This window comes from Hyperolius riggenbachi, chromosome 5, assembly GCF_040937935.1.
Source record: "Hyperolius riggenbachi isolate aHypRig1 chromosome 5, aHypRig1.pri, whole genome shotgun sequence".
Classification (NCBI taxonomy): Eukaryota; Metazoa; Chordata; class Amphibia; order Anura; family Hyperoliidae; genus Hyperolius; species Hyperolius riggenbachi.
This window is the reverse complement of record NC_090650.1, coordinates 256480706-256508390: the sequence shown is the minus strand read 5'-3', so window position 1 is coordinate 256508390 and position 27685 is coordinate 256480706. Positions and strand designations below refer to the sequence as shown.

The 27685-nt window shown below is 47.4% G+C and overlaps 1 protein-coding gene across 1 annotated transcript in view; it reads right to left on the bottom strand.

Moving 5' to 3' along the window:
• Nucleotides 1-6933: 6933 nt before the first annotated feature.
• The window catches only part of LOC137518670 (thioredoxin domain-containing protein 5-like), an 87473-nt gene continuing 66721 nt past the window's right edge, over nucleotides 6934-27685 (bottom strand). Inside the window, exons 2-4 of the mRNA XM_068236818.1 lie at nucleotides 19150-19299; nucleotides 15047-15152; nucleotides 6934-7544 (exon numbers count right to left, since the gene is read on the bottom strand). Of these exons, the coding sequence (XP_068092919.1) occupies nucleotides 7377-7544; nucleotides 15047-15152; nucleotides 19150-19299 (424 nt within the window). The 3' untranslated portion in view covers nucleotides 6934-7376. The remainder of the gene's footprint in view (nucleotides 7545-15046; nucleotides 15153-19149; nucleotides 19300-27685) is intronic.

Here is a 27685-nt window from a genome sequence, read left to right as displayed (position 1 = left end):
GTGCGGAAGCTCCTGTATCCGGAAGTCTGGATTAGGTCGTAAGTGTCCGGTGGCCGGCTGAGCATGCGCAGGCAGAGGGGCGCGCCGCCCGGAAACTACTTCAGCGTGTTGCGCAGTTGCAGGGCTGCTGGCGGCCGGAGAGCACACAGATCACCTGGTGGTGAGTTTCATGGAGGAAACGGAGTTACAGGTGTACTTGATAAACGGAGGACTAAGCAGGTACTACTTTTTATTTATTACAGAGCTATTATCTCCTGATCAGCTCCTGCACGGTCGTCCAGCCTCACATTAAGCAGAGTATTATTTGCCTCAGGTGAGACGGAAATCTTTATTGTCATAACAATCTGTATGCTTGCCCGTGTTACACCATCAGATCTATATTCTCTGCTATTTTGTTTTTATATCAGAATTGCGGATCAATATGGAGAGGTCCGCTGCCCCTATAAATGACCAGCTACCAAACGATAGGTAAGGGCTCGTTTTCTTGAAATGTTCTGTTTTTGGGAGGCAGGGATACGTTCAAATACTGAACAAATCCCCTCTTTTTTTTGTGTCTTTGTGTGCATTAGCCTATCACAGCCAGAAGAAGGCACATCCAGAGATAGTCGCAAGGCATCCTCCAAATCTTCCAAATCCTCTCACAAACCAGACAATAGGGGAGAAAGTAGTGGCAGACCCCCCAAAGGACCCAGGGAATGTTGGGCATGTGGCGATCCTACTATACCGGGAAAACTTGTCTGTGCAAATTGTTTTTATACAATACCCACAGAGGAGGAAGAATATCAGGATTTACCTACTTTAATACATGACATAGTACAACAATCATTGAAGGAACATCTTCCAAGCACTTCTACAAGTACAGTAAGGGATATAATGGACGTGGAAGATTCTACTTCCATGGACGTGACAGAGTCAGAAGATGGAGTGGCGATAGGATTTGATTTCACACTTGTTCCTCCATTTATAAAGTCAGTTAGAGAGGCGATTGACTGGGAAGAACCAGAGGAGCCCCCGACAAAGAAACGCTATTTTCCACACCTGAAGAAAAGACCATTAGGATTCCCTATAATGGACGAGGTTAACGAGTTAGTGTCAGACGAATGGTCGAAGACGGATAAAAAGGCCCCCTTATCGAATCGATTATCAAAATTATATCCAGTACAGGGCAACTTAATCTCTCAGATGGAGACACCGCCCACGGTCGATGCAGCGGTCATGCGATTAGCAAAGCATGTGACTCTCCCATTGGAGGACTCAATTTCCTTTAGGGATCCTTTGGACAGAAAAATGGACTCAGAGTTAAGGAGGGCACATGTTAATATAGGAGCAGTGTGTAAACCGGCAATTGCCCTAACTTCGGTGTCACGTGCTATTCGGGCCTGGGCAGATAACCTGGAGGGGGCAATCCAGGCGGACGTAGACCGCAAAACCCTCCTGTCGGCCTTAGATGAGTTCCGTTTAGCCTCAGACTTTGTCGGCGAAGCAGCGTTTGACATTATCCGCTGCGCTGCCCGAGGTATTCAAAACACGGTCTCAATTAAACGGGCGCTGTGGTTAAGGCCTTGGAATGCTGACCCTAATTCCAAGGCGTCTTGGTGTAGAATTCCGTTCGACGGGTCCAACCTGTTTGGGGCAAAGATGGACACGGCAATATCGAGGGTGACAGGAGGGCGGTCTGGATTGCTCCCGCAGGATAGGAAGCAAAGGAGACCACGTTCTGGAGACAAGAGACAATTTCAATACAGGTCCAGAGACTACAGAGCAACAAGGAACAATCAATCCTTTCGCAGACCATGGCAGTCCGCACAGTCAACTTTGTCAAGACTCAACAAACAGCGCAATGCGGGAGGATCAACGCAGAATGCAAAGTCTTTCTGAGATCAAGCCCGCCCTGTTGGAGCCAGTGGGTGGAAGACTCCAAAACTATTATCATCTCTGGGCGGAGAAAATAAGGGATCCATGGGTAATAGAGACTTTAAGAAGGGGTCATACGTGGAGGTTCAGCTCACAACCACCCCAGCAGCATTACGTCAGGACAGACATACCCAAGGCACAACAGAGGAAAGAAATCCTCTTCCAATACGTCGACGAACTACTTCAAAAAAAGGCGATAGTAAGGGTGAGACCAGAAGAAAGGCACAGGGGATTATATTCTCCCCTTTTCTTCGTCACCAAGAAAACAGGAGAACTGCGACCGGTGTTGGACCTGAGGTCCCTGAACGTTCATATACGCCAGGACAGCTTCAAAATGGAAACATTACAAACCATCATCCCATCCATACAGTTAAGGGACTGGTTGATATCAGTGGACCTTGCCGACGCATATCTTCATATTCCTATTCATCAGAACTTTCAAAAATATCTACGATTTTCAGTGGGAGAAGACCATTTCCAGTTCAGAGTACTGCCGTTCGGCATCTGTACGGCCCCCAGAACTTTTTCAAAGGTTTTAGTGGTTGTAATAGCATTGCTCAGACAAAGAGGACTCCGAGCACATCATTATTTAGACGACATTTTACTCATAGCAGACACCAGAGAAAAGCTGTTAGTTCACAGAGGGATACTACTAGACACCTTAGAATACTTCGGATGGTTGGTAAACTGGAAAAAAAGCAAACTGATGCCATCACAGACTTTAATCTTCCTGGGAGCAGAAATAGACACAGTGGGGAACGCAGTCAGGCTTCCTCAGGAGAAGATTCGGACAATTCTGCAAAGAGTGGAGGCAGCCAGAAGGGTGGACACACTCTCGGCTAAGCAGTGCCTAGCAGTTCTGGGAACACTGACAGCGACAATCCCCATGGTGAGGTGGGCACGATGGAATATAAGACAGTTCCAAATACCTTTTCTGAAACAGTGGCAAGGACTGAGTTATCTCCAGACAATTCAGATACTTCCGGTGATGAAGGAACAGCTGTTGTGGTGGATGAACGAAACGAACCTACGCAACCATCACAATATCGAACCACCCCAGCCAAGGGTGATAACCACAGATGCCAGTCAGTGGGGGTGGGGAGCACACATGGACAGCAGAGCAATTCAAGGAGAATGGACCACACATACGCGAAACAGATCGGCAAACAAGATAGAACTAAGGGCGGCATTCAGGGCCTTGCTCTTCTTCCACAAAGAGATCAAAGGAGCGAATGTTATACTGAGGATAGACAACACGACTGCTGTCGCGTACATCCAAAATCAGGGAGGAACGCACAGCAACACTCTGATGGAGGAGGTAGCCCCTATAATGGATTATGCACAACACAACTTAAAGTTACTACAAGCAATCTACATCCCGGGAGCGAACAACCAGCTGGCAGACGGATTGAGCCGCAAACGTATAGACCACAAGGAGTGGTCATTGAAACAGGAAATATTTCTACAAATATGCGACAAGTGGGGTTCCCCGACAGTGGATCTGATGGCGACGGCCGTCAACACGAAATGCCGTCTGTTCTTCTCCAGGCACAAGTGCACTCAGGCAGCTGGATGGGATGCACTGACAGTGCCATGGACATGCACCTTGAACTATGTATTCCCACCGATTCCACTGATACATCGCTTACTAAAGAGAATCCAGAAGGAGCAGGTAGTGGTTCTCGCAGTTATACCATACTGGCCACGGAGACCCTGGTTTCCGCTACTACAGACCCTAACAACTGCTCCTCCCATGAAATTGCCATGCACGAGGGACATGCTATACCAGGGGGAGTTCTTACATCCATGCCCGGAAATCCTCAATTTAATGGCATGGAGGCTGAAAGGGGAAAGCTGCTCTCCTTAGGTTGCTCCACGGCAGTCACTGAGACGTTACTGAAATCAAGAAGAAACTCCACGAATGTGACGTATCACAGGACTTGGAAAAAGTTCCTTGAGTTTTTGGAGGAAAGTCACCTTACTTTATCCTCATTGCAGGTCAACAACATATTGGAATTCCTGCAGAAGGGTCTAGAATTAGGCCTAGCCTTAAGAACTATTAAGGGACAAATATCGGCAATATCAGCTCTGACATCAACAAGATGGGCTATACACCCCTTGGTTATACAGTTCGTTCAGGCAGTTGCAAAAATCAGACCGCCAATAAAGAACTGGTATCCGCAATGGGATCTACCCGTAGTCCTGCAAGGTCTATCCAGGGAGCCATTTGAGCCATCCACGGATTGTGATTTACAGAACCTCACACTAAAGACTGTATTCCTCACTGCCATAACGTCAGCGAGGAGAGTATCGGAATTACAGGCGTTAAGCTGTGAAGCACCTTTTACCGTGTTCTTCCCGGATAGAGTGACATTAAGACCTATGCACGAGTTTCTTCCCAAGGTGGCAAGCTCTTTTCACCTTAACCAGGAGTGGAATCTTCCTCGATTCCTGAACTCAGATAGTGAAAAACCGGAGGCGCTCAATATCCCAGAGATTCTAAAGATGTATATACGCAAGACCTCGCAGATACGCAAGACAAACAGGCTATTTGTAATCCCAGGTGGATACAGAGAGGGTCAAGCTGCAAGCATCAGAACAATCTCTAATTGGCTGGTGAAGGCGATCAGGGTAGCATATGGAGTTATGGGCAGGATTCCACCGGATGAACTTACAGCGCACTCGACCAGATCAATTGCTTCCTCATGGGCAGCCTTTGCCAAGGTTTCTCCGGAGACTATCTGCCGCGCAGCGAACTGGTCTTCAACGAATACTTTTATCAGACACTATAAAGTAGACCCAGGGGTGCTATCTACTGTCCAATTTGGGAGAGAAATTCTATCTTCCATATCAAGCTTAAAACAATAGCATGTAATGTTAACACTACATTGTAAATAAATGTGTTCTGCATCAAAGCAACTGTCCCTCCCTTCTGTGATTCCTGAGCTAGTTAAGTCCCCGTAGTATGCTGCCAGGGAGTTTGACAGGAAAACGAAAAATTGTATACTTACCTACCGGTAATTTTCCTTTCCTGTTTAACTCCATGGCAGCATACGGAGGACCCACCCAGATTAGATAACAGTAGCTGGGAGGACTAGTAAAAAAAGCAGGAGGAAGTGGGCAGAGCTAAAATTTATAGTAACAGGTCCTGATGGGGTTAGGGGGCGGGACTAACCCCCGTAGTATGCTGCCATGGAGTTAAACAGGAAAGGAAAATTACCGGTAGGTAAGTATACAATTTTCCGTTTTTTTTGTCTTTCAATTCACTTAAAACCCAATTCCAAGTAAAGATTTTAATATGCAAAATGATCATTTTTATGATCTGTTTTCTGTGATTACCATATCTACCAACTTTTGAAGCCAGGTACGGGACACTAAGAAACGCCCCTGCACTTTAGCCATGCCTCAATTTTACATGTGGCTCTCCCCCTATACAGTTCCTAGGGTCTAGTGAACCTCCTCTCTCGGTGTGTAGTGGCCCCCTCCAGAGCCGGGACAAGGTCCTTCAGCACCCAAGGCTGAGACACCAAAGTGCGCCCCTCCATCTCTCCCACCTCAGCTGTCACACACTGATTGCTATTAGATTAAGAGGGCCACAGGGCCCACAACCTCCCCAACACCTTAATCTCTAGTTATCTGGCTTGCAGTCACTGCTATGTATCCCCTTTTCCTATTTCTTTCTGCTTCATACACAATTAGGAATGACAGCTGAATGAATTGTGCGCCCCCTCCTACACGGCGCCCAGAGGCTGGAGCCTCTCCAGCCTATGCCTCGGCCCGGCCCTGGCCCCCTCTTTCCCTTATACATTTCCCGGGTGTCTAACAGCCCCTCCTTCCCTTTTAGGGCTCGTTTCCACTGTTGCGGTGCGGAATCGCCTGCATTCCACCGCGGACAAAATCGCATGCGGGTGCGATTCCGCATGTGGTTTTGCCGCGATTTCGCATGCGATTCCGCATAGGTAAAGGTATGTGCGAATTTAACCATGTCACTGCCTGTGTAAATTAACATTATACCTATGCGAAATCGCATGCGACTTCGCGGCAAAAAACGCATGCTCAACCCGCATGCGGTTTCCCTATTAAAAGCATTAGCGGCGATTCGCGTGCATTCCTCTCGCGCGCGAAATCTGACACCTCTGCCGTGCAGATTTCTGCCGCACAAAAAAACGCTCCCACAGCCGCACAAGTGGAAACAGCCCCATCCACTTGCATTGCCTATGCGAATCTGCATGCGGACACCGCATGCAGATTTGCTATAGTGGAAACGAGCCCTTACAGTTCCCTGGTGGTGTCTAGTGGTTTCCCCCATACATACTGTACCAGACCAGATTTTTCTTGGCTCAACCTGGGACGGAGGGGAGTGCTAGTGAGGCACGCAAAGCCGTGCCAAAAAATGGGCATGTCCATGACCATGGTGGAAAAATGCATTAGAATCCAAAAGGTCCGCACACTTAATGAACCAAGTTCCAGATTTATTCAAGTATCGTGACACAAATCCACTCCATACACCAACGAGTCGTTTTGGGGCCCAGTAGGGTCCCCCCTTTGTCAAGGCAACAAGATACATTCTGTAATAGATTTTGATATACATATTTATTTCATTATTTTTCTATTAAATTTTACTATTTTTTATTTATTTTTGTACCCGTCCCTCTCTACCCCCACCAGCCAAACAGCGTGATCGGCTGTCAAAGGCTTAAGCCTATGACAGCGGATCACTTTTGTGCCTGCCAGGGGGACAGCCGTGTCACATGGCTGTCCCCAGTACAGCGCTGTTGCAGATTGTAGCGCTGTACATTGTTAATAGAAGGCGGTTTCGCCGTCTAACAGTCTCCCAGCGGCGATCGTTTTAAAGTGTATTTCGGAGAGAGAGAAAGAAAAAAAAAGTGGATTATTCAGTTTAACTTCTTCAAAAAAATAAACATGGAAAGTTTCTGCAACCAAACTAAGGTGCAAACTGTGTATTTAGGTTAAAACTAACCATGTAAGCAAATGAAAGTGACACTGAAAACCACAAACTTAACATTCCACTTGTGTTTATTGTTCTCCAGCTGCATTATTGCTGAACTATTAAACTAGTACAATGACTGACAGATGCAGGATATTGCTGCTACGTATGCACAGTGATGACTGTACTCTGTATACAAAATACATAAGCTACAAATGGAACTGGATGCAACACCAATGCATGTAAAGCATAAAGTCAGTCTACCAAAAACATACAAGGACAAACTGTAAAAAAATGCATATATCTGTGGGCAATAGAAATCCCAAGTGTCACAGGAATAGCTGAAAAGTAGACTTGTGCTGCTCCACTGGCTCTCTGTGATCTTCTCAAGTTCAGAGCATCCTCAGGCACTTTATAAATGAGGTAATGGAAAGCTTACCACCTTTCTTTCTGAATGGCAAGTAGGTAATTAGCAGTCAAAAGGCTGACTCGATGATGTGCATAGTAAGAACTACTAGAAGGAAGCCATTTTGCCAAGTTCTTTATCCATCCCTGCATATTGATCCCTCAGACGTTGCACTGCATTGCGCTGTTCATCATCGAGGTCCAGGCGCCTCTGTTCCTTCATGAAGGCTTCCCACTTAGCATGCAGCTTCATGTTTTCCGCCTTTTCTGCATCCTTCTGCAAAATAACAGAAGTAACATCACATGAGATTTATGGTGTTGAACGGAAAAGTGATATAACCACACTGTGAGCAAGCACCAAACTCACCAACATGAGATAAGCAGAGGTGAGTAGAATTGTCTCTTAAATTAATATGATCTCCAATTCAATGCAACAATATATTCTCATAGTACGCTGTTCAACTTTAAAGACTTAAAGAGGATCTGTAACGTCAAAACATCCCCTGGGGGGTACTCACCTCGGGTGGGGGAAGCCTCCAGATCCTAATGAGGCTTCCCACGCCGTCCTCCGTCCCTCAGGGGTCTTGCTGCAGCCCTCCGTGAAAGATGACGTCAATATTTACCTTCCCGGCTCCTGCACAAGCGCTCTGACGGCTGTCGGCTCCGAAGTAGGTGGAAATACCCGATCGCCGTCGGGTCTGCTCTACTGCGCAGGCGCAAGTTTCCGGCGCCTGCGCAGTAGAGCGGACCCGACTGAGATCGGGTATTTCCGTGTAGTTCGGAGCCGAAAGCAGCCACAGCGCCCCCGCTGGAGCCAGCAAAGGTAAATATTGAATTTACAGTCGGGTCTGTCGCCGGCTGTTCGGAGGGCTGCAGCGAGACCCCCGTAGGACAGAGGACGGCGTGGGAAGCCTCATTAGGATCCGGAGGCTTCCCCACCCGAGGTGAGTACCCCCCAGGGGATGTTTTTGAGGTTACAGAGTCTCTTTAAAGCAAACCTGTGAGGTTTGCATTGCTCAAATTTCAATACATACTTCAGAAGAGGGAAGCCTCCACGTATTTCAGAAACTTTCCTGTCCTCCTCTGCCAGGCCCTTCAAGGATCTTCCTCTGCCAGGACCCCCAAAGCGCAGCTCAACTGAGCCTCATGTGCTGTAGCATGGACCCAACCAGGCATGGCTTTTCCTGCCTGAATACCGGGCGGGTCCGAGCCATCGACAAGACCTTGTTGGCATGGCACAGAACATTTATATTGCGCTTTTCTCCTGGCGGCCTCAAAGCACCAGAGCTGCAGCCACTTGGGCATGCTCGATAGGCAGTAGCAGTGTTAGGGGGTCTTGCCAAAGGTCTGCTTACTGAATAGGTGCTGGCTTACTGACCAGGAAGTGCCAAGATTCAATCCCAGGTGTGTTGGAGGCAGAGTCCTTAACCAGTACACTATCCAGCCTGTTGGTGGTTTTCGTGCCAACTGTGCAGTGTTTGAGAACCCCACCATTAACAGTATAAGAATGGCTGCAGTTTACATTTTCCCAATGAAATTTGGATTTGTCTCTGTCCACTTTTTGGTTATGGGGATAAAAAGTATCCTATATGTTATTCCAGGTAATTTTACTATGTGTGTGCCAAATTTCATTCAAATCCGTTCAGCCATTGTTGCGTGATTGAGTAACAAACATCCAAACTTTCGCATTTATAATATTAGCGAGATATAAATTTCACTGAAATCAAAATGTGGACAGTGCTTACATTAGTTATGCAAGTATATCAAGTATTTATCTACTTTATATGTGTTTTTTTCCCTGAGATAGAATGGCTATCCCTGTTGCTTTAAGTTCCATTATTTGCCTTTAATAAAAAACAATGTGAAAAGGAAAACACCACCTACAAACAATATACTGCACTAAATGCTGCATGTTGAAACCTCATAGGTAAGATTCTCAAGTACCGTATATACTGGAGTACAAGCCGACCAGAGTATAGGCCGACCCCCTAAAAACAGGAACCCCCCCTCCCGAGTTTCTTACCCCTGCCAGAGCTCAGCAATATGTTATAGGGAGCACAGCATTCACTCACCCTAAGTGCCTCCTCGTCCCCGCTATATGCATCTGTAATAACGTTTCGGCTACAATTTAGCTGTATGTCAGTGGCTCAACATTACCCCCCCAGCCGTGGGCCACCCGTCATATGCATGTATACAGATTTTTCTCCCCTGACCCCCCCTTCCCCGAGTCTCTCCCCCAAGCCAGAGCAGAGCAGTATATATGTTCTTACATAATGCAGTGTCCGATTGTTAAGCATATTGGTCCGCACAGTGTTCACTACCCCGACCACGCTGGATGTAGGCGTCTCATCTCTCTGACATCCTGCTGCAGCGCATACTTAAAGTTAACCAGAGACGAAGCACCCTCATGTATTTTACCATATACAGTATACCAGTGGGAACATTAGAGAAAACACCTACCCTGCTCTGTTTCATTCTTCGCTGCTCAGGTTGCTTGTTATTAGCCCTGATAAAATCACTGACTGAGCATTTAGTCTGGCTTTGCTCAGGAATCATTATAGCTAAGTCTATCTTCTCTGATGTCTTTTCAAGCATGCCTGTCCCCTTTTGGCTCTGCTATAATGACTCAGCTATAAGTCCTGAGCAAAGCCAGACTGAATGCTCAGTCGGGGAATTTATCAGGGCTGTAAGAAGCATGCTGAGCAGTGAAGAATGAAACAGAGAGCAGGGTAGGTATTTTCTCTAATGTTCCCACTGATATATATGCTAAAATACATGAGGGTGCTTCGTCTCTGGTTCACTTTAAAGGCGCCTCTAGAGAGCGTCAGAGAGATCCTACATCCAGCATGGCCCGGGGAGATAAATATGCGTGCAGTAGGGCTGCACGGTTTTTTGGTTTAAAACCGAAACCGCGGTTCGTGTCAAGATGATCTGGTGGTGGTCATTATCCACGTTTTTTTTATAGTGCCCGCCCGCTGCTCTGACCCGCCTACTGCTGTGCGTGGATTGGCCAGAAGCAGTGAATATGTATTAGTGTTAATGAGTGGGGGGCGGATCCACGCGAGCGGCCGGGCACACACAGCTTTACCAATCGCTGGATAGCGATGGAATGACGGCAGCGGTAGGCGGAGCTGTACGTCTGGTGGGTCAGAGCACTTACTACTGAACATCTTCCTGCTGCTTGTCTAAAGAGTCCCTCATGCCCCCAATTCTACCAAGATATTCCCCAACAGCCACCCAAAACATCATCAAGTAATAAAGTAGCGGTTCAGCACTGGGACATACCCAGTGAAAGAAAGTGCTTGTGCATGATGTTTTTTGTGTACAAGAACCTCCTTTCACCGGGCAATAATGGTTCTGAACTCACACATCAGATCAAAAGGCCTCATGAACTGATTTCTCAGCTGAAGAGCCCCCCCCTCCCCCTCCCTGTTTTTCATAGCAGGGCTGTGGAGTCGGAGCTGGAGGCCAAGAGTCAGGGTAATTTTGGGTACCAGGAGTATGAGTTGAAGTCGGTGGTTTCATAAATTGAGGAGTCAGGGTTGGATGATTTTCGTACCAAATCCACAGCCCTGGTAAGTATTAGACTAAGGTGTCAGAGTCGAGGAGTTGGAGCCATTTTGGGTACCTGGAGTCAGAAGTTTCATAAACTGAGGAGTCGGAGTTAGAGTTGGATGATTTGTGTACCGACTTCACAGCCCTGTTTCGTAGTACAATCCACTTATGGCTGGTGGTATCAATTCATTTTAGATCCACAAGTAGTGATGGGCCAAACCTCTGATTTTAGGTTCGCGAACCGGGTTCGCGAACTTCCGCGGAAGGTTCGGTTCGCGAAAAAGTTCGCGAACCGCCATAGACTTCAATGGGGAGGCGAACTTTGAAAAATAGAAAAAATTCTACCGGCTGGAAAAATGATAGAAAACATGTTTCAAGGGATCTAATACCTGAAGGCAGACATGATTGAGTGAAATACACATTAAAAGTCCCAGGCAAAAATCTAGATTTCACATAAACCCCTATTTTAAGGTAAATTTTCAATTACAGGCCTGCTCTCGCCTCCTCCCCTTCCTCCCCCCTACCGGAGGGAGGAGGGTCTCATCTGCCAGCGAATTATAGTATTTCAAAAGCCAGCTTACATACCGTGGCTGGGAATTGAACCCAGGTCTCACTGTGTGGTGGGCAAGTACCTTAACCGCGGTACCACCAACACTACTAACTGAAGCTAGCCTAGCATGCACCATTTCTGCTGAATCCAAGAGAAAAATTAGACAAGACAAATAACATTTATATCACGCTTTTCTCCTGGCGGACTCAAAGCACCAGAGCTGCAGCCACTAGGGCACACTCTATAGGCAGTAGCAGTGTTAGGAAGACTTGCCTAAGGTCTCCTACTGAATAGGTGCTGGCTTACTGAACAGACAGAGCCAAGATTCAAACCCTGGTCTCCTGTGTCAGAGGCAGAGCTCTTAACCATTACACCATCCAGCCACTGCTTAAGGATTTGTAGCCAGGCATGGCCTTGCCTTTTGTGTTCAACAGTTGTCCAAAGAGAACCCCAGATAGCCAGGCACTGTACCACCAACACTACATGCTGAAGCCAGCCTAGCATGTACCTTTTATGCTCAATCCATTTATGCTCAAAAATACGAGAGAGAGAGAGAGAGAGATGAATCTACCTGGCTATCTGGGGTTCTCTTTGGACAACTGTTGAACATAAAAGGCAAGGCCATGCCTGGCTACAAATCCTTAAGCAGTGGCTGGGGGATCGGTTGAAAAGGGCGCCCGAGCTGCCTGTATGAAAAGGGCGCCGCCATAGACATCAATGTTATTTCTGGAAATATGGGCTACAAGGTGTAGAAAAGGGCGCCCGAGTTTTGATATAGGCTACAAGTGGGCTCCCCTTTGTAGCCCATATTTTTTCGGCTACAAGGTTTTCGGCTACAAGCGGGCTCCCCTTTGTAGCCCATATTTTTTTCGGCTACAGTAAGGTGCCCCTCTGTAGCCCATATTATTGACTTTTTTTTGTAGCCAAAGTTTTTATATGGGCTACAAGCACTGTAAGCCGAATTATTTCATTCCCCCACTATCCATGGCGGCCTGGAGGGGGAATAGTAATTAACACATCCCGGAGTTTTTTTCTAGCCGAAGTTTGTATATGGGCTACAAGCGCTGGAAGCCGAATTATTTCATTCCCCCACTATCCATGGCGGCCTGGAGGGGGAATAGTAATTAACACATCCCGGAGTTTTTTTGTAGCCGAAGTTTTTATATGGGCTACACCAGGCGCCTTGTTTTTTTTGTAGCCGAAGTTTTTATATGGGCTACACCAAGCGTCTTTTTTGTAGCCGAAGTTTATATGGGCTACACCAGGCGCCTTTTTTGTAGCCGAAGTTGGTATATATATGGGCTCCACCAGGCGCCCTTTTTTACCGGCGCCCTTTTCATGTAGACCCGTGGCTGGATGGTGTAATGGTTAAGGGCTCTGCCTCTGACACAGGAGACCAGGGTTCGAATCTCGGCTCTGTCTGTTCAGTAAGCCAGCACCTATTCAGTAGTAGACCTTAGGCAAGTCTTCCTAACACTGCTACTGCCTATAGAGTGTGTCCTAGTGGCTGCAGCTCTGGTGCTTTGAGTCCGCCAGGAGAAAAGCGTGATATAAATGTTATTTGTCTTGTCTAATTTTTCTCTTGGATTGAGCAGAAATGGTACCTGCTAGGCTAGCTTCAGTTAGTAGTGTTGGTGGTACAGCGGTTAAGGTACTTGCCCACCACACAGTGAGACCTGGGTTCAATTCCCAACCAATGTGAGTTGGCTTTTATGCTACAAATCCTTAAAGGGAACCTACACTGAGAAGGATATGGAGTTTTCCTTTTAAAATAATACCAGTTGCCTGAATCGCCTGCTGATCCCGTGTCTCTAATACTTTTAGCCACAGCCCCTGAATAAGCATGCAGATCAGGTGCTCTGACTGAAGTCAGACTGGATTAGCTGCATGCTTGTTTCAGGGTGTGATTCAGCCACTATTGCAGCCACAGAGATCATCTGGACTGCCAGGCAACTGGTATTGTTTAACAGGAAACATCCATATCACTCTCAGTTAAGGTTCCCTTTAAGGTACTTGCCCACCACACAGTGAGACCTGGGTTCAATTCCCAGCCACGGTATGTAAGTTGGCTTTTGAAATACTATAATTCCCTGGCAGATGAGACCCTCCGGTAGAAGGGAATAGGTAGAAGGGTAGGAGGGTGGAGGGAGTGAGTAATATACAAGAGCCTAATTAAACTCTCCCTAGCAGAGTGTGTGTAGCAGCTGTCCCTTAACTAATTAGTGTAGGCAGAGGAGTGAGTAAAACGGCACAAGGACCTTGCCTTTTATAAGGGGGGGGGGGGGGGGGGGGCTCCAGGCATGAGTGCAGTCTGATTGGCAACAATATGCCTGCTGACTGTGATGTAGAGGGTCAAAGTTCTGCTCCATAGAGCATTATGGGGCGAATCAAACTTCCGGGAAAGTTCGCCTTCGCAGGCGAACGCGAACCACCCGAAGTTCGCCTGGAACCGTTCGCTGGCGAACCGTTCGGCCCATCTCTATCTACAAAACACTTTAAAGTGTGTCATTGGTAAGATTATTTGCAGTTCTTGCTTTGTTTTGAACCCTGATACACACTGTCCATTTGTGGGTATGTATGTAAATTTTTTTCTTTAAACAGACTGGGTTACTTTGTTTGCCTCAGAGGAAGCAGTGGTTTACCGTGAACACGTGTCCAGTCATTATTTGGGACTCTGCATGGTAAGCTGCATGTTGTTCCTCAATCTGTAAGGACTTGAGGAATTTTATACAATAATAAATGTGATGCTTTTTGACTAGCAAATTAGGGTTGGCTCCATTTAAAACCTCAATTTTAAACCTTTGGTGCATTTGTAGGTTTATAGGGGAGCAGCATGCTTTATATTAGGATGTATACACGCTTGATAGCTTGTCATGGCAGAATGTCTGTAGGGAGTCATTGCTTAATAATGAAGAGGAAAGTGAGAGGAGACATCTGAACGCTGCTGTAAAGAAGGAACGGTAAACCATGGGCTAATTCAGCAGCTATTTTCCATTATTTAAATTTGCACAAACCAATACATATAAAAACCCCTCTCTACAACAGAACTTTGTGTAAAAGCTGGTCACATACATACTAAATCAATACTATGCACATGACACCAGTTGAGGAGGTCCAATCCCACGACTATACACGGAATACACCTCTAGCATATAAAACATCTGAGTGGGGATACCAAAAAGGAATGTTCCCTAGAAAAATCACAGGGTAACTAACTAAAAATATACAAGGTGACAATACCTGTGGCGTTTTTAGTGTCCCCATGTACTGTTGGGCCCCTCAGCTTTCCCTCTTATTCAAAGCTTTGACTGAATCCAATGATGCCAAGGGGCCCAGCAGTATTTGGTAACACTAAAGAAGCCACAAGTATGGCTACAATCGAAAAGGTTATGTAGGTTTACGCATGCTTTACATTTCCAATACATTTTTCCATGTTTCAAGCAAAATTTGTGTTTGTACCCACTGATGATCTCTCATGCCTGCCTAAACCCAAGTGGTTCCCTCACATAGGGCCACACCTACCAAAAAGCAGGAAGATCCCAAGAACCCCCCAACTACCTCACAAAACTTAATTATCAGAAAAGAACATCAATGAAGGTTGCACGGTCCCTTTAAACACAAACTAGACTGCAAAGGAAAAATGTTCAGGAAGGCTGCACTTCCTGCACACTCACTTCTGCTTGCTCATTTAGCGTTTGAAGCATCCAGTTTTCCAAAGCCTGGAAATCCCGCACTCCCTGATACTTCACAGCTTCTTGGCCCGGTTTAAATAACTTCAGACTAAAAGAACACAATAAGAGGAAACATTATTAGTCACTAGACATGTAAATATCATGGCAATTATCAGACATGAGAGAGCAGAGAAAAGCACTGAAAGGTAACGTCAACAGATTGTTTAATACGTAAATAAATCGGGCTAATGGAAGATTTGCAGAATTTTATAACCACACAATACGGGCCCACTCTATGGCATCCAGTGGTATAAGTACACTGAACACACATTATCACAAGAAAAAACTAAACAAAACAACATTTTAAACGTAAGAGGTTATTTAAATAGGACTAACTCATCACTGCTATAAAAAAAAAAAAAATCATTTAGGCTAGGTTCACAGTAGGACATTGCGTTGTGATGCCACGTTAAAGTCATTACGCCACATTACAATGCAACAAAAAAGTGGTAACGCAGATTAACGCTGAGTTACTGTCACATGAAGGTACAGTAAAGCATGCAGTCAACGAAAAGTATGCTTTCCTGTACCTGGTAACGTGTGCGTTTAGAGGTAGCGCACTCCAGCAGTGCATTACCACGATGCTACATGTTACAACGCAACACTAAGGTCAAACTGTGAACGTCACATAGACTTACAGTGCAGTAAGCTATGTTATAAGACTTTATAATGCAGTACCGCAACATGCTACTGTGAACCTAGCCTTAAACAACACATTTAACTCCCAATTTCAGCCCTTGAAGGTATCTATTAATCTCCTATCAAAGAAAATTAAAACGTATTTGTTCCAGTGGTTAATTGTTGCCAATATCCCCTTTTACCAATGCTTAGGTTCTGGGTAATTTCTTGCCCACCCCCTTTTCCCCTTTTGGAAAAAGCCCAGCTCACTGCTGTTACATGACCTACACAGTAGATCGTTTAGATAGCAGAGAAGGGTTGTCTGCTGAAATGAATGAAGCCACACCTAGAGTCTTACAGCCTACGCTACAGGTGTCAAACTCCAGGCCTGGAGGTCCAGATCCATGCCAGTGTTTAGGATGAACTGAAAAAAAGTTTTTTCTACCTATATAGGAAGAATTGAGAAAGAGAGGAATGTGTTCTACCTGATGGACCACACCTTTCCTTATTCAGACCCATCAATTAATTTGAGCTGTGTCAAAAATGTGTGAGGGCCTCGGCTCTCGAAGAACCGGTTTGACATCCCTGGCCTATGCAAATGAATTCATGGCTGTCAGTCTTTCAGGGAAGTGTGGTTTCAGTGGTAAGAGTAGGTAAATCCTCTTGTTACAAGGACCACTGCTGTGGATTTGTGAGATCACATAACTGCTTCCTATTAAGGGGGAGAAGTAATTAGGTTGAGGAGGAGATGCAGCATCCACCAGTAACCAACAGGAAGGCTAAACTCTTGTAATGTAATTGATGCATGCAAAAAAAAAAATAGACTTAAAAAAAGAGGCTGGTAAATGCCCCCATTGCTTAAACATATTTTGCAATTCCTGTGACACCTGTAGTATTAATGACGATTAAAGACAGGGATAGTTGCAAAAATCTGGGCTCCCCCTAAAGTGTCTGTGTTTGGTTAATTCTGATGTCTGACTGGGTTCAGCCCTCAATCATAAGCAGGACTCAGAATTAACCAGCTGTGACCTTCTCCAGTGTCTTATTGATTATGATACCTTATCTGGTGCGGCCCTCAATCAGGTCCATAAGCATGGTGATGTGAATTAGCAAGGTTTGTTAGAAAAAATGTTCCTCAACTGGGATTTAAAGCTTTTGGTGTGCGCTTATATGTCCACAGTAATGAGCGTGGGCTGAGGTGACAACAGCCTGGCATTTCCAGCTGTTGCCCATTTGTAAGGATGTCATCAAGCATAGCACACACCTGCAGTGCCAGGACAAGGGGACCGCACCTCAATCACAAATAGAAGGCAAAGGGTGTCAGTTTTAGGACAGTATTGAACTGCAGGGTTTAGAAGTCCATTTTTAAAGGAAACCTGATGCTAACCAATACCTCGGGCTTCCTCCAGCCCCCTTCAAGCTGATCCTTGGGTACGCAGCCCAGTAATTTGGCCAGTCAGGGTGTACTGTGCAAGCACAGCCCTTCTGTGCATGCCCCATCACTCTTCCATTGAGGGGAGACTACTGCGCATGCGCAGAATGCTCCCTGCCATGGTAGTGCGACAGGGGAGCGCATGTGGCCGGACTGCGCCAACTGGTAGAATTACTGGGCTGCTTAGCGGAGGATCCAGGCAGCCCAGGAAGACGGCAAGGGACCAATCAGCCTGACGTGGGCTGTAGGAAGCCCCAGGTATGTATTTTTTTCTTTTAGTTAGTCTCAGGTACACTTTAAAACCTGAATTCAAAATAATTATATCTATCCTACTTCTAAATGACCTTTTTTATCTGTTCCCAGTGCTCAGAAGATTCTCTGCAGGCAAGAGATTTATGGCTTGCAATTACTTATCAGTGAGAGTTAAAGCAGACCTGAAGAGGTTTTTTTTTTTTAAAGTGTTCACTTACCAGGTGCGTCTGCCAGCCCCCTGCAGCTGTCCTGTACAGCACCAATCCTCAACAATCCTCCATTCCCCCGCCGCGGCGCAGTTTCAGTTCGTAGAGTATTGTTGTCCACTGCACCTGTGAGGCCCTGGTGTCCTCATTCGCGCTCCAGTTGTCGGGGGCGGCCAGCACAGGCGCAGTAGACATTTTCTCATACTGTGCCTGTGGAGGACACACCTGGCGCGCAAACGAGGAGGTGCAGTGGCCGCCGACTTGGCAAACCTGAAACTGTGCCGCGGCGGAAGAACCGAGGATCGTTGAGGACCGGCGCAGGACAGGACAGCTGCAGGCAGAAGCCCCACGTAAGTAAAACGCTATTTTTTAAAAACATCTTCAGGTCCACTTTAAACTATAGTCCACTAGGTCATTCTGGCTGACTTCAAATAAATTGGGGAGTCTAATTTTTAACTGCTAACCATACTGACTTGCGTAATGGACAAGTGGGAGCAAAAAAAAAAAAAAACACGATCTACTTACCTGGGGCTTCCTCCAGCCCCTGGCAGCCGATATGTCCCTTGGCACAGCTCCGGTGTCCCTGGATCCCCTCCGTTGCACATCCCCTTCTCGCCAGGTCGGGAACTTCTGCACCTGTGCTTGTGTGGCCTAGAGCATTCGGTGCAGGTGCAGTACTTCTGTGCAGGCGCAGAAGATGCCAACCTGAGTAGGTTGGCATCTGCAACGAAGTGGATCCGGAGACACCGGAGCTGTGGCGAGGGACAGATAGGCTGCCAGGTGCTGGAGGAAGCCCCAGGTATGTAGATATTTTTTTTTGCTTTCACCTGTCTTAAGGTGGCCACACATTAATTGATAGCTGCCCAAAAGATAGATCCCTCTCTGATTCGAATCTGATCTGCTTCCTGGCACACACAGCAAATACATTTATAATAGATTTCAGCATGAAATCTAATAGAAATCTATGCTATGGACTGCTGTGCTCCTTTTGTTCCCCCAGATAGTGTTATACCCCAGGAGCCCGTTATTAATTTCCTGAGTCACTGATCTATGAGGACTGTATGTAGATCAGATGTTCAAATGCAAGTTTGATCTGCCCCATGCTTGGTAAAAGCTTGCATAACAACAACCTACTGCCATCAACAAATCAATATAAAAGCACAGAAAGAAGAAATAAAGATGGTGGCTTTCCTACACCTCTCGTTATAAGCTTCCTTATCTCAAACCTTAAAAGTACCCAAGTATGGTTTCTTAATATCCCTAATAAGTATGTATAAAACACAACAGCCCTAATCTGCTGTGTGAGAACACGGGAGAAAAATTGGGGCATATTTTTACTGATGACAAGTGTACAGATTTGGATGAATGCAGTAAACCGCTTAAAGCTAGATCTTTTGAAAAATTCTTGTAATGTGCTGCTGCAGTGGAAACCTAGCATAACACCAAGCTAAATATGTTCTGGGGAAGCTCACACTTTCTTTCAAGGATGCACAACTAAGGTCAATAGGCAGAAATACAGGTTTTACATGAAAACTTACGTGGGGTACCCTCGGACTCCATTTTCCGAACACAGTGCATTATCCACTGTACAATCCACCTTGGCAACATAAACTGGAGTCTTCTCCATATTATTATACTTATCACCCAGCTCATTCCACGTAGGCTGAAGACGCAGGCAGTGGCCACACCTAAAAGTTAAACATCAGCAGTTACTAATATATTTCCTTTTGTATGCAGTCTTTAAGTTAACTCTTCAATCCTTAAAATAACTCCAGAATTCTAAAGTTAAAGACAGGCTGTTAATTAACTGCGAGTGAAAATAACTACAGAGGAGGTAACTTAAGGAATGAAGAGATAAGATAACTCTCTCACTGTGTGGTGTTACGTTTTCTCTTGCCATATTATCCCCAGCATGATCTTAGTGAATTGAGGCCTATATAGTCACAATCAGGTATATCTGATTTAAAAAATACAGTGACTGCTTTATTGCAGAATGCTTTATAAGCAACTGCTATCACTGTATATACAAGTTATTTATGATGACCATTATCTGAGAAATAATATCGTATTTACTCATTAGGAGTCGGAGCAATTTTTAGATCCTGGAGTCGTAAAGAAAATGTTCTGACTCAGGGCTGGTGCACACCAGAGCGATTCTGGAGTATTTTTTAAAATTCTTGGGGATAGAAAAACGCTTGGCTAATGTATTTCAATGGGCTGGTGCACACCAGAGCTGTTTCGTTTTTTCCACAAATGCAAACTTGGGCTGCAGCATTTTTTAGATTTCTGAGGCGTTTCTGCCGCTTTGAAAAACGCTAGATCAGAGCGGTTTTCCAGGCGTTTTTGTTACAGTAAAGCTGTTACTGAACAGCTACTGTAACAAAATATGACATCTGCTACACAAAAACGCTCCAAAAAACGCTAGGCATGTTTAGAAAACGTCTCTAAACATGCCTAGAATCACTCTGAAATCTGCTTCAAAAACCTCTAGCGTTTTACAGATCTGCTAGAGGTTTTTGGTGTGCACTGGGCCTCAGACTCCACATTGCTGTTTTTAATTAGGCAAATATTAATTATCTGAATGTCCCACAGTGTATTAATCAGTGTATTAATCAGTTGGTGTGTGTTTTTTCCATAGCAGTGCATTGTGAAAAAGATTTCAGTTAAAATGTGTTGTGAAAAGTGCCATAGGAAAACATAGGCATTACTAACGACCAGCTAACGCCCATAGGCGTCGGCAGGTCTTAAGTGGTTTCCCATGCTCGATCGAGCGGCCTTTCCATGTCGGTTCACGGAGGGTGTCTCCGTGAACAGCCGGAGAGCCGCCAATTCCGGCTCGCTGGCGAAATGTAAACACGCGGGGAAGAAATCCCCGCTGTTTACATCATTCGGCGCTGCCGTAAGGCAGATCGGCGATCCCCGGCCTGGGGATCGCCGGCATATGATAGGCTGAAGCCTATCCTTCAATGCGCAGGACGGATATCCGTACTGCGCAGCCTATGGAGGGAGAGGGAGGGACGGGAAGGCAGGGAGCGCTGAAAACGCTGCGGAGGGGGGCTTTGAAGAGCCCACGCAAAGCGCAGCAAGCCGGCGGCGATCAGACCCCCCCCAGCAGGACATCCCCCTAGTGGGGAAAAAAGGGGGTAAGTCTGATCGCCCTGGCTAAATCCTGATCTATGCTGCGGGCTGGAGAGCCCACGCAGCACAGATCCTGCAAAACACCCCTGGTCCTTAAGTGGTTAAAAATCAGTTTTCTTTCAGTTGTAACAGAGCAGCTGATTAACCACTTGAGGACTACAGTGCTAAACCCCCCTAAAGACCAGGCGTTTATTAGCTTAATAGGCCACTGCAGTTTTAAGGCCAAGCTGCAGGGCTGCACAACTCAGCACAGAAGTGATTCCCCTCCCTCCCCCCACCCACTAACAGAGCTCTCTGTTGGTGGGGTCTGATCGCCCCCCAGATGTTATTTTTTTGTAAATATTTACAGTGGTTTGCAAAAGTATTTGGCCCCCTTGAAGTTTTTCACATTTTGTCATATTACTGCCACAAACATGAATCAATTTTATTGGAATTCCACGTGAAAGACCAATACAAAGTGGTGTACACGTGAGAAGTGGAACGTAAATCATACATGATTCCAAACATTTTTTACAAATCAATAACTGCAAAGTGGGGTGTGCGTAATTATTCAGCCCCCTTTGGTCTGAGTGCAGTCAGTTGCCCATAGACATTGCCTGATGAGTGCTAATGACTAAATAGAGTGCACCGGTGTGTAATCTAATGTCAGTACAGATACAGCTGCTCTGTGACGGCCTCAGAGGTTATCTAAGAGAAGATTGAGAGCAACAACACCATGAAGTCCAAAGAACACACCAGACTGGTCAGGGATAAAGTTATTGAGAAATTTAAAGCAGGCTTAGGCTACAAAAAGATTTCCAAAGCACTGTTCAAGCGATCATTCAGAAATGGAGGAGTATGGCACAACTGTAAACCTACGAAGACACAGGGCCGGATTTGGGGAAAGGCACCCAAGGCTGGTGCCTAGGGCGCCAGAGTCCACCAGAAGGCGAGGGGCGGGTGGTGACAGGTTGACTTCACCTGTCACCTGCCCTGAAATCTGCTCACCAAGTCCACAGCCTCCACTTTACCCCTGCTACACAGCGCTTCCTGTTACAGCACTATACTATTTCATGTTAGGGGCGGGCAGCCGCATACCTTTGCTCAGCCGACAGCCGCCCCTTCCCGGACAGTAGGTGCCGGTTCGGATATCCATTGTCCTCATCCTCTCTTCCCCCCTCCGTCCCCTCGCAGAGTGGCAGCAGAGTCACTCACCGAACTTTCAGCGCTGAAGATTCCTCTGTCTCCCTGGCAGTGTCAGCCTCTGCAGTGCATCCCTCTCTCCTTCTGGTGATTCCCATCATGTGACTCCCCGGTAAAGTGTCGGTGAGTCACATGTGAGAGACGCCGACTGGATTGAGAGATGCACTACAGAGGCTGACAGTGGGACAGAGGAATCTGCAGCACTGAAAGTTCGGTGAGTGACTCTGCTACCGTTCTGTGAGTGACGGAGGGAGTAAGAGAGGATGAGGACATCCGCACTGGCTCCTGCTCGGCTGGGGGATGGGCAGAGGGGATGGGGGACAGCATCGGGCTTCCTACACTAAGGGGGGTAAGGGTGGGACAGCATCTGGCTACCTGTACTGGGGGGAGGGGGGAGGAGCGGACACAGCATTTGGCTACCTATAGTAAAAGAGGGGAGGGGTGTCTGTACTGAGGGGGTGGGGGCAGCATCAGCCTACCCATGCAAAAATGGGGGGGGGGGAGGTGACAGAATCTGGCTGCCTATACTGGGGGGTGGGGGGGGATACATAATTTGGCTATCTATACTAAAGGGGGGGGGGGCAGCATCTGACTACCTTTGCTAAAGGGGTAAGGGGTGATAGGGACAGCAAGCATCTGGCTGCCTATACTGAGGGGAGGGGGCAGTATCTGGCTGTGCCTATAGTAAGGGGGAAAGAGTTAAGGGCTGATAGCATCTGGCTGCCTATACTAAGGGGGCTGGGGGAGCAAGGGGGACAGCATCTGGCTGCCTATACTAAGGGGGGCTGGGGGAGCAAGGGGCACAGCATCTGGCTGCCTATACTAAGGGGGGCTGGGGGAGCAAGGGGCACAGCATCTGGCTGCCTATACTAAGGGGGGCTGGGGGAGCAAGGGGGACAGCATCTGGCTGCCTATACTAAGGGGGGCTGGGGGAGCAAGGGGGACAGCATCTGGCTGCCTATACTAAGGGGGGCTGGGGGAGCAAGGGGGACAGCATCTGGCTGCCTATACTAAGGGGGGCTGGGGGAGCAAGGGGGACAGCATCTGGCTGCCTATACTAAGGGGGGCTGGGGGAGCAAGGGGGACAGCATCTGGCTGCCTATACTAAGGGGGGCTGGGGGAGCAAGGGGCACAGCATCTGGCTGCCTATACTAAGGGGGGGTGGGGGAGCAAGGGGCACAGCATCTGGCTGCCTATACTAAGGGGGGCTGGGGGAGCAAGGGGGACAGAATCTGGCTGCCTATACTAAGGGGGGCTGGGGAAGCAAGGGGCACAGCATCTGGCTGCCTATACTATGGGGGGCTGGGGGAGCAAGGGGCACAGCATCTGGCTGCCTATACTAAGGGGGGCTGGGGGAGCAAGGGGGACAGCATCTGGCTGCCTATACTAAGGGGGGCTGGGGGAGCAAGGGGGACAGCATCTGGCTGCCTATACTAAGGGGGGCTGGGGGAGCAAGGGGGACAGCATCTGGCTGCCTATACTAAGGGGGGCTGGGGGAGCAAGGGGCACAGCATCTGGCTGCCTATACTAAGGGGGGCTGGGGGAGCAAGGGGCACAGCATCTGGCTGCCTATACTAAGGGGGGCTGGGGGAGCAAGGGGGCCAGCATCTGGCTGCCTATACTAAGGGGGGCTGGGGGAGCAAGGGGGCCAGCATCTGGCTGCCTATACTAAGGGGGGCTGGGGGAGCAAGGGGGACAGCATCTGGCTGCCTATACTAAGGGGGCTGGGGGAGCAAGGGGGACAGCATCTGGCTGCCTATACTAAGGGGGGCTGGGGGAGCAAGGGGGACAGCATCTGGCTGCCTATACTAAGGGGGCTGGGGGAGCAAGGGGGACAGCATCTGGCTGCCTATACTAAGGGGGCTGGGGGAGCAAGGGGCACAGCATCTGGCTGCCTATACTAAGGGGGGCTGGGGGAGCAAGGGGGACAGCATCTGGCTGCCTATACTAAGGGGGGCTGGGGGAGCAAGGGGCACAGTATCTGGCTGCCTATACTAGGGGGGGCTGGGGGAGCAAGGGGCACAGCATCTGGCTGCCTATACTAAGGGGGGCTGGGGGAGCAATGGGCACATCATTTGGCTGCCTATACTTAAGGGGGAACAGTATCTGACTACCTATACTAAGGGCGGTGGAAGCATCTGTCTACCTTTACTAAAGGCGTGGACAGAATCCAGCTGCCTATACTGAGGGGTCATGAACATATTCAGCCCCCCATTGGTGCCTGGGACCTTATTTTTTCTCGTGCCTGTGATCCCATGTACAAATGCAACTGTACTGGGCATGCACAAGTATGGTCCTCACATTCCCGTTAGCACAAAAACAGACATGCACGAAAGTCTTTTTATTACTGGGCATGTGCGGATGATACTTGCATAAACCCAGTATGGTTGTACACAGACGGTAGTGCAGCCGCAAGGAAGAAAAGGGTCCCAGGCAGCAGTGAGGGGTCTGAATATGCTCAGAGGGTCCCAGTGCAGGAACAATGGACATCAGGACGATTTAAAGGACAACTGTAAAGAAAGGGATGCGGAGGCTATCATATTTATTTTTTGTTAAACAATACCAGTTGCCTGGCAGCCCTGCTGATCTATTTCGATGCAGTAGTGTCTGAATCACACCAGAAACAAGCATGCAGCCAATCTTACACAGATCTGACAATAATGTCAGAAACACCTAATTTGCTGCATGCTTGTTCAGGGGCTATGGCTAAAGGTATTAGAGGCAGAGGATCAGCAGGATAGCCAGGCAACTGGTATTGTATAAAAGGAAATAAATATGGCAGGCTCCCTATCCCTCTAGTTACAGTTGTCCTTTTTGTGTAATGTTCACTTTAAGACTTTTTGCTTGGGGAAAAAGTGTGCGTAAGTTTGGAGGTGAGATGGTGGTGGTGGTGGTGGTGGTGGTGTGTGTGTGTGTGTGTGTGGGGGGGGGGGGGGGTGTTAGGGGGCGGCTGGTGACAGTGGGCCTTGGGCGGTAAAAAGTACAAATCCGGCCCTGCGAAGACAAGGCCATCCACCTAAACTCACAGGACGAACAAGGAGAGTGCTGATCAGAAATGCAGTCAAGAAGCCCACGGTGACTCTGGACGAGCTGCAGAGATCTACAGCTCAGGTGGGGGAATCTGTCCATAGGACAACTATTAGTCGTGCACTGCACAAAGTTGGCCTTTATGAAAGAGTGGCAAGAAGAAAGGCATTGTTAACAGAAAAGCATAAGAAGTCCCATTTGCAGTTTGCCACAAGCCATGTGGGGGACACAGCAAACATGTGGAAGAAGGTGCTCTGGTCAGATGAGACCAAAATGGAACTTTTTGGCCAAAATGCAAAACGCTATGTGTGGCGGAAAACTAACACTGCCAATCACTCTGAACACACCATCCCCACTGTCAAATATGGTGGTGGCTGCATCATGCTCTAGGGGTGCTTCTCTTCAGCAGGGACAGGGAAGCTGGTCAGAATTGATAGGAAGATGGATGGAGCCAAATACAGGGCAATCTTGGAAGAAAACCTCTTGGAGTCTGCAAAAGATTTGAGACTGGGCCGGAGGTTCACCTTCCAGCAGGACAACGACCCTAAACATAAAGCCAGGGCAACAATGGAATGGTTTAAAACAAAACATATCCATGTGTTTGAATGGCCCAGTCAAAGTCCAGATCTAAATTCAATCGAGAATCTGTGGCAAGATCTGAAAACTGCTGTTCACAAACGCTGTCCATCTAATCTGACTGAGCTGGAGCTGTTTTGCAAAGACGAATGGGCAAGGGTTTCAGTCTCTAAATGTGCGAAGCTGGTAGAGACATACCCTAAAAGACTGGTAGCTGTAATTGCAGCAAAAGGTGGTTCTACAAAGTATTGACTCAGGGGGCTAAATTACACACACCCCACTTTGAAGTTATTTTTTTTTAAATGTTTGGAATCATGTATGACTTTTGTTCCACTTCTCATGTGTACACCACTTTGTGTTGGTCTTTCACATGGAATTCCAATAAAATTGATTCATGTGTGTGGCAGCAATGTGACAAAATGTGGAAAACTTCAAGGGGGCCGAATACTTTTGCAAGCCACTGTATACCTTTATTTTTGTAATAAATGTGTAAATTTTCCCCCCTGCTCCCTACCTCCCCCGCCAGCCAATCAGCGTTATCAGCTGTCACTGGCTTCAGTCTATGACAGCCGATCACTATCCAGCCTATGGAGGGGACAGCCATGTACCATGTAAATAGACGGCATTTACGCCGTCTAAGTCTCCCGAGCGGCGATCTGAGACTGGAGGCAGGGTGGAGCTCCGCCCCTCAAGCAGGAGATGCACACAGACTGCGCAATCTCCTGCAGTAGCCGGCTCCAGGACCTGGCGCCAATTGGTGTTAGGCGGTCCCAGGGCTGCCGCAGCGGCCACGCACTTTGGGGCCTGACTGCAATGCAGTTTTCTCTTCTTGTTGCAGTTAAGTGCAAGGCAATGCATATGGTATGAAAAAGCCCTTGGTGTTGCAAAAGTATTTGCAGTTATAGAGCAGACATGCATTGCTTTAGGTGCCCATACATCTAGCGGTGTATGGGCAGATCGACCAAGAGACAGATCTCTATCTGATCGAATCTGATCAGAGAGAGAGATCTGTTGGCTGGCTGCCCATACACCGAAGGTCGATTCCCAAAAGGTTTCAGCATGAAATCCATCCGGAATCTGCCTAGCGACGCCGACTATCCAGTTGCTCCCAAGCTGCCGTGACTATCCAGTTGCTCCCAGGCTCGTCCGCTGCTTCCCCATGAGGGCCGGCGTCACACGCAGCTATGGTGGCTGTGTACAGCACATGCGAGATGAACAGAGGCACCTCTGTTCATCTCGCAGTCTTGAATCCACCCCTCTTTTTTCCCCATCTACAGAGAGCGACTTCTTAATCCTAAGTGAAGACAGGTTAAAGTCCTCACCTGCCTATAGAGTGGTTGCCTTGGAGGTAACCCATGTTTCTGAGTATAATACGTTTATACTTTTGCCACTTATCTTCCTTCCAATACATACTACACTATATTGGGATCTCGGTGTCTTTTTTTCTCTGCGTATAGCACATGGCCCACGTGTGACGTGACACACGTACCTGGCAGCTCTTGGAGAAGCAACAGGTGAGATTTGAATGCACGGCCACAGAGGGAGGCACATTTACATTTGGTGGACAGCAGCTAGGAGTCCATCGTTCATTGCACGCCGTTACCGCGGCGCATCGGATCAACCATGTCAGCCTGAGATGTTCAAGTGATTTCGACTCGAAATTGGTCAAATTGTCGATTGAGCATGCTTGTTTTGCGGCACTGATTTTCATACAATTCAATAAGATTATCAAAACCAGATGGTCTGTCAGGCCACAAAATCATTAGATATGCGGCCATGTTGAGGTCCGGTTCCCACCTGGAGCTGGATCATGTGCAACCAGTGGGAGCAGACAGTGTAGTGTTCGCTCCCATGGTCCGCTGTAGTCTTGCTAGAGCCCGGGGCGTTACCACCACAGACTATATGGGGAACGCATTCGCCTATCGCGGACTGCACAAAAGTCCAATGGATCCAGTGCAGACTGACAAATGTGAACGGCTCCTAATAGGAGCCTTTTCCTCAAGTGGAAACACAACCTTATGGTTTCACTTTATTTGCATAAATAAACACCACTGATAATCTGAGATCCGACAAACTCGATACACTAGTACTAATTAATGAATATAGCTGGAAAAACCAGATGCCAGCAGGTTTATAAGCATTATATAATGT